The sequence below is a fragment of the Myotis brandtii genome, unplaced genomic scaffold (genome assembly GCF_000412655.1).
Source record: "Myotis brandtii unplaced genomic scaffold, ASM41265v1 scaffold244, whole genome shotgun sequence".
Classification (NCBI taxonomy): domain Eukaryota; kingdom Metazoa; phylum Chordata; class Mammalia; order Chiroptera; family Vespertilionidae; genus Myotis; species Myotis brandtii.
The window spans coordinates 4207757-4214444 of NW_005359225.1; the positions used below are offsets into that span (position 1 = coordinate 4207757).

The 6688-nt window shown below is 57.1% G+C and overlaps 1 protein-coding gene across 1 annotated transcript in view; it reads right to left on the minus strand.

Annotated features, from left to right (window-relative positions):
* Positions 1 to 6: 6 nt before the first annotated feature.
* Positions 7 to 6688, minus strand: part of ATG16L2 (autophagy related 16-like 2) — a gene marked incomplete at its 5' end in the record, with an annotated part of 15553 nt that continues 8871 nt past the window's right edge. Inside the window, 11 exons of the mRNA XM_014540372.1 lie at positions 7 to 1463; positions 1801 to 1902; positions 2027 to 2074; positions 2220 to 2369; positions 3178 to 3283; positions 3594 to 3714; positions 3830 to 3901; positions 4146 to 4216; positions 5169 to 5274; positions 5650 to 5755; positions 6332 to 6394. Of these exons, the coding sequence (XP_014395858.1) occupies positions 1376 to 1463; positions 1801 to 1902; positions 2027 to 2074; positions 2220 to 2369; positions 3178 to 3283; positions 3594 to 3714; positions 3830 to 3901; positions 4146 to 4216; positions 5169 to 5274; positions 5650 to 5755; positions 6332 to 6394 (1033 nt within the window). The remainder of the gene's footprint in view (positions 1464 to 1800; positions 1903 to 2026; positions 2075 to 2219; positions 2370 to 3177; positions 3284 to 3593; positions 3715 to 3829; positions 3902 to 4145; positions 4217 to 5168; positions 5275 to 5649; positions 5756 to 6331; positions 6395 to 6688) is intronic.

The window sequence follows — 6688 nt, forward strand, 5'->3', positions numbered from 1 at the left end:
GCCCAGGAGGCAGCTGGGTATCTCACCTAGAGTTCAGGGGACAGCTGGGTGGCCAAGAGCAGTGAGTGATCTGGGAGTCAGCAGATTTGGATATTTAACCAACACACAGTCTTTGGCATATGCCAGGAGCTCTACAAATACTAGTACTAGCACAATGGGGCCTTACAACAATCCTTGAGGTGTACACTATCATCCCATTTTACAGAGAAGGAAACTAAGGCACAAAGACGATAACTTGCTCAAAATCATTCAGCTGCTAAATAGCGGAGCTGAGATTCCCACCCAGACAGTCGGGCTAGAGTCCAGGCTCTTAGCTCTCTGCTGTCCATTCTGGAAATGGTTTCCAAAACCCTGGGACTGGAAAAGACCCCAAGGGAAACTAAGATGACAAAGGAGGCTTAGGTTCTAGAGTGAAGCCTCTGACTCTGAGCTGGGCAGATCCCCACAGGTCAGTCCTCATCGCTCCGGACAATGGCCGTCCTGCTGACCCCTCCGCCGTGCCCCAGGAGGATGAAGGAAAGGGGGTCCCCAGGCTCTACCCTGTTGGGTCTGCCTTGCACTTCGGCAGTATATTGTGAAGATTAAATCAGATGCCGATGTAAGCGACGGCCCAGGCCCAAACCCAGTCCACTGCTACCCTCCCAGACACACAGGCCATTCCCCACCCACTCGGGCTCTGCCTCTGGAGCAAGAACTTGCCTGGTCTAAGGGCAGGCCTGTGTCCCAAGCACTTGCCATCACTCTCCAATTCGTTAGGACCCTTTCCACCAGGGCCCTTCCCGGCTGCCTCCCCTCCTCCCTCCTCGGACTCCCACGGCCCCTTCTCAGCCTCAGTCTACTCTGAGTAGGCCCAAGGTGTTGGCTCGGCCTCGGGACCAGCGTGGACAAAGGGTGAAGTTCCCATGGCTCCAAGAATCACTGCCCTTTGCTGCCTCTGGCCTTTCTCATGCGTGTCTCCTCTCAGACTTGAGTAGCACGGAGGCCAGGCCAGCTCTGCCCAGTTCTGTGCCCAAGGAGGAAAGGGGGCCAAGCCTGGATCTCCTGGAGCCACCAGCCCAAAGGCCTCTCTGTTCCCTGAGTGCTGCAAAGAGGCAAGCTGACACCAGTTTAGATGTAATTTTTTTCCACTTTTGGCAGAGAAAGTAAAGAGACAGAGTTAAACAAAATGTACTGTAATCACCCCCAACCCACACTTCGTTTTTAAACAAACAGGCCAGGTCCTGCCAGGCCTTCTTCCCTACTAAATGCCCTGAGACCACCCACCCTGCCCACACCTCACTGGCCCACTGGCCCTGGAGCTCAGTGAAGGGGGAAGCTGTTCTCTGGCTTCAGGCTTCGGATGAGAGCTCCAGCCCAGGCAAGGGAAGTCACGGCACTAGTGCCAGAGCACAACCTTCCCAGCCTGGTCCACGCTCACCACGTGGTTCCCACAGCAGCACCAGGCCACGGCATTGACGGCAGTGCTGAGGAGAGGGAGGGCCAGGCCTCAGGGGGGTGCCAGGTGGACCTGCGGCCTGGCGCTGCCCCTCATTACTGGGCCTGGGCAGTTTGAGGCTCTCTCTGAGCCCATTTCCTTCCCTATAAAAGGCTCGCAGGACTACGGCGAAGATGGACCCAAGGGCATGTGAAAAGGCACCTTGTGAACAGTAAAGGGCTCTGGGAGGTGGAAGATATGGACACAAGGGCTGGGGACTCCAGGGCCCAAGCGTGTCAGAACCTGAACTGGGCTCAGTGGGACTGGAGGCAGGGCGGCAGTGGCCCTGAGGCTAGGGTGGGCAGGTGGGTGGTGGCCATACTCACCAGTGGGGTCCCCGTAGGCTACTCTCCAATTTCCCAGTGTCTACATCCCAGATATACAGGGCTCCGTCCCAGGAACCGGCCAGTGCAAAGCTTCTGTCTGGGCTGCGGTGCCCACGGCACAGCAAGAGAGAGGAGGAGGTCAGAGGTGAGGACACACGCACACTGACACACAGACACAATCGGATGGGGCACACTGGGGCATAGGCATGTGCTCTCACATACACACCTGAACACGGCTTTGGTCCAGTCAGAACCGCACTTGAAGCCATCAGCTCTGAGGACAGACAAAAGTTGGGTCAGAGTGGAGGCGGCCGTCAAGGGATCGGGTACCTCAGCAGGCCCCGGGGAGCCTGTTATAGGGGACAAGAGGCCCAACTCCCCCAGCCAAAGCCACAGGCCAGAGGCCATGAGGCAGGTACCTGAACACCTGGCGGATATTGCTGACACGCAGGTCGATGACCTTGAGTGTGTTGTCACGGGAACAGCTGAGCAGATGCAGCTGATCGTGGCTGAGGCTCAGGGAGGTGACCCGGCCCTGCACAGGGATGACCTGTGTGCAGTGGGGCCCCCTAAGGAGCAAGGACAGAGATGGGGATGAGCAGCAGCCCCCCCTGACAGAGGCACCCAGGTCTCAGAGCACTGAGGCCAAGGCTCACAGTGACTGATCTCCCACTGCAGACAGGCCCCTCCAACAGGAACCTGAGCAGCCCCTGAAGCCCTTGGGTCACTGAAATAAGGTCAGAGGGGCCCAGCTGGCATGGCTCAGCAGTTGAATGTCGACCTATGAACCAAGAAGTCATGGTTCAATTCCCAGTAAGGGCACATGCCCTGTTGCGGTATCGATCCCCAGTGTGGGGCGTGCAGGAGGCAGCCAATCAATGATTCCCTCTCATCACTGATTCTCTCTTTCCCTCTCCCTTCCTCTCTGAAATCAATTTATTTTTTTAAAAGGCCAGAGGAAAAGCAAGGAAGTCTGTCTTCACACGCGTGAAAGACAGCAAGGGTATCCAACGGCAATCCCTGCAGACGAGCAAGGAGCAGCCGGAGGCAGGCCTGGCACTGGCCTTTACCACCATTCGAGCCCAATGTTGGGCTCTTAGGTTTTAAATACAACTGAAACTTGTGTTCCTTTTGATTAAAAAGTGGTGACTATGTGGGAAAAGGGGGTTGCTAGATCTTGGCTGTCAAGGCCCAGGCAGAGTCCCATGGTTGGAAGGAGAAGCCCTGAGGTGGCAGAGGTCCACCAGCTGAGCCTTCACGGGGCCAAGCCCAGCACAGCCTCCCCTCCCCGAGGTGCCCACCAGGGCTCCACGGCCACAGAAAGGAAAGAGAACATGGGAGCCTGCCCCTGCGCCTCCGCCATGCACAGCCTGTCACCTGCTGTCCCAGAACCGGATCTTCTGGTCATTGTGGCCACTAATGATGACATGGTCCCCACACACCACGTCGTTGCAGTAGGAAAGGACATTGATGGTCCTCGAGCCTAGGGAACAAGGAGCAGAGCCCCAGCCTCAGAGAAGGGTCGTCAGGAGCCAACCCACAGACATATGAGAAGCTGAAGCCCAGAAGCCTCCCAAAACTAGAACCCGGGTCCCCTGCTTCCCAGCCCAAAGCCCAAGGTCACCAAGAAACTGACAGCACCAATGGGGATAGAGAAGGAGGGGCCTTGGGAGGTTTCACACCAAATGCCTATGAATCTTGGAAACACTTCCAGATTGAAGGTCAAGGTCCCTCACTGACCAGCCTGGGGGGTGAGGAGGGTGTGGGCAGGGGGTTGGGGGGCTGGGCCTCACAGTAGGCACGGTCAAGGTCCCACTCCTTCACTGTCCGGTCTCGGCTCCCAGTCACCGCCTGGTGCCTCGTTAGCTTGAATTTAGCAGCCGTCACCTTGTCTGTGTGTCCAGATAGTGTCTCCTGCCCCCCCCCATCCCAAATATGGATCAAGGGCATAGTCAAGACTCCATAACACCCCCCTCTAGGCCCAAGGCATGAACCTGACCCCCAGGCGGCCTCCCCAGTCAGACCTCACCTTGGACTGTGCCTCTCCCACCTTCCAGAGCTGAGCAGCCTGACTGTAAGTAGCTGCCAATACCTGGGAGCCCTGGAGAGATGAGAGTAGGAGAGGTCAGAAACCTGGGCCTGGCCAGAGGCAACATCCCTCAGGCCAGAGAGCTGGGATGGGCCGCCTTGAGGCTTCTCTCACAACCCAGGTCCCCAAGGCAGGCAGAGGAGGATTTGAGGGCCCAGTTCTAGGATACCCATGTATTTCTAAGAGCCCCCAGCTGCATAGGGTGGAGACTGGGGGGAAGGAAACATCCCATGCTACTGGGGCAAAGGTCTCTCACCGAGGGGTCGAAGTCCACACTGGTGATGCTGCTACCAGCTCCTTCAAGAGTTTGGTTGGCCTCCAGGCGACCTGGGGGAACCAGGGGAAGATATAGTGCAATGAGGTCACTCACCTCACGAAAACGGGGAGCTGGGATGGAGAGTGAGAAAATCAGTCTTTCCCAATTTAGGGACAGAATTGTTGGGTCTGTTCTGGGGGCCTGGGCTGCACCTTCCCAACCTGCCAGCAGGGGGCCCCAGAGGACAGCTGGTCATTTCACAGCACTAAAGAGGACTAGAGAAAAGGGGCTGTCCCTAGGTCACACAGCAAGCCACGGGCCAGGCCAGCTAGAGATCAGACTCCTCTAGGAAGCCTCCAGGAGCTGGCTCTAACTTCCCAATACCCACCCACTCCACCTCTCCTCTCGCCCTCCCCCGCCCCACACACACACACACACACACACACACACACACACACAGCCCAAGGTAGCTAGCTAACATTGGTTTCCTATTGAGTTCTGAGCGTTCAAATGATAACAGAAGTGGCCTAGCACCCAGCTGGCATGTCTCAGTGGTTGAGCATCAACCTATGAACCAGGAGGTCACAGTTTGATTCCTGGCCAAGGCACATGCCCAGGGTGCGGGCTCAGTCCTCAGTGTGGGGGTATGCAAGAGGCAGCCGATCAATGATTCTCTCTATTAATTAATGTTTCTCTCTCTCTCTCTCTGCCTCCCTCCCCCTTCCTCTCTGAAATCAATAAAAAATAAAAGAAGTGGTCTAGAGAACCCCTCATCTAACAGGGACCATGTGAGCTCAGCCCTCCTCATCCTGCAGGCCTGGACCCCAGGAGCTAGAAGACTCTACCCTTCTTCAGAAAAGCAAGCTCAGCACTCTTGCCAAGGAATCATCTGGCCACTGCCCACAAGAATAATCCACGTGAGGAAACATAAAGAGGTCCAAGACCTTTACCCACCAAGAGACAAGCTGAGGGTGGGGTCTGGAGAGAAAGCATAGGTTTGGCCTGCAGGGGAGGGGCCCTCACCTCCCACAACATTCCAGAGGTGAATGAGGCGGTCAGCCCCTCCAGTGGCCAGGAGGCTGCTATTGGGACCAAAACGAACTGCATTGATCTCAGAAAGGTGGGCATCCTGTAGGAAAAAAGGAGAGATTGGTGCCCCTGATCCTTGCCACACAGGCCTCTCTGTGCATGCTCACAGGCTCTCTCACATGCGCTGGTGCACACAGTAGGTCTCATCATCTCTGCCTAGACCCCTGCAGCAGCCTCCCCTGGCTGATAGCCCATACTTCCTGGCTGGCCTCCTGGTCTCCCAGCCTCCTGTCTCTCCCTCTCCGGTCCATGCCGCTATTATAAATGGCTGAGGTGCGCCCACCACAAGCTGTGGCAGAAAAACTCCTGCTCCTGCTGAAGAGCCCAGCCCTGCTTCCCTGGCCTCCTTGGGCCACTCCTGGGGCCCACACTCCCCGTATCAGCACCTGATACATGTGGCCCAGCTCCTCCTCACCAGCACATCCTGAGCCCAGGTAGGAAGTCGGGCAGCCACGCACACAGGGATCCTCTGATACTGCTGCACGGAGGGTCCCCCAATTGAGTGTCCTCTCTTCTTGAAACTGGGGGGAGAGGGGGGTCAGGAGGGCATTCAGCAAGTTCCTCTGAGTCAGCAACAACAGGAAGCAGACATCGAAGGCAACAGAAGGTGGCCAGGAGGCGTAGGGAGCACGGTCCCCAACCTGGCCTCTGACCCCAGGGGTCAGTGTGGAGATGGCAGGGGCACAGAGAAATGCAGAGAGACAGGGCAGAGTGGATGGACGCAGAGAAACCTCGGGGCTGGGGTTTCAGCCCTGGTCTTGTCACTCCTTGGCTCTGTGACCCTGAACGAGTCCCTGAGATTTCTGAACCTCAGCTTCCCAACTGAGTGGTAGCTCCTGTGCAGCCTCGGGCTGGAACTCTTGGTCCCCTGTGAGGAAATTCAGTGAGGGACAGAGTCTGGAGGAGAGCTGAGCAGGAGCTGAAAAGGAGGCCATGCGCCCAGCTCGGCCTGTGGGGCTCAGCAGAGACTCGCACAGACTGCTGGGCAACACAGATGGGCAGACTGAGGTACACACGCAGACCAAGTCTGAAAAGCTGCACACGAGGCTCCGAGACGCCCTATCCCTTCACACACGTCGGTGCACACACACACTTACTGCAGAAGCCCCTTCACCACATCCACACAGCGGGACAGCGTCAGGGAGGTGGCGGAGGCCGACCTGGGGCAGAATCGAGAGAGACGTGCTAAGGGGCTGGCCGGTGGGTGTGCAGACAGTAGTTGTTCGACCCTACTCTGCCAGGGACCCTGGGGCTCACAGCTTCTGGAGCCCAAAATGAGAACTTGGCTCCTCGAAGATCCGGAGAGTGGCATGACCCAGAGCAGATGAAGATGGAGGCAGACAGCGAGTTGGCAATGAAGTCTCCCAAAGTTTTCACCATGATGGTAAGAACTGCCTCAGCACCCAAGTTCCCCAACCAAACTTCCTGGGAGACTGAGCAGGGCCTATGACGGG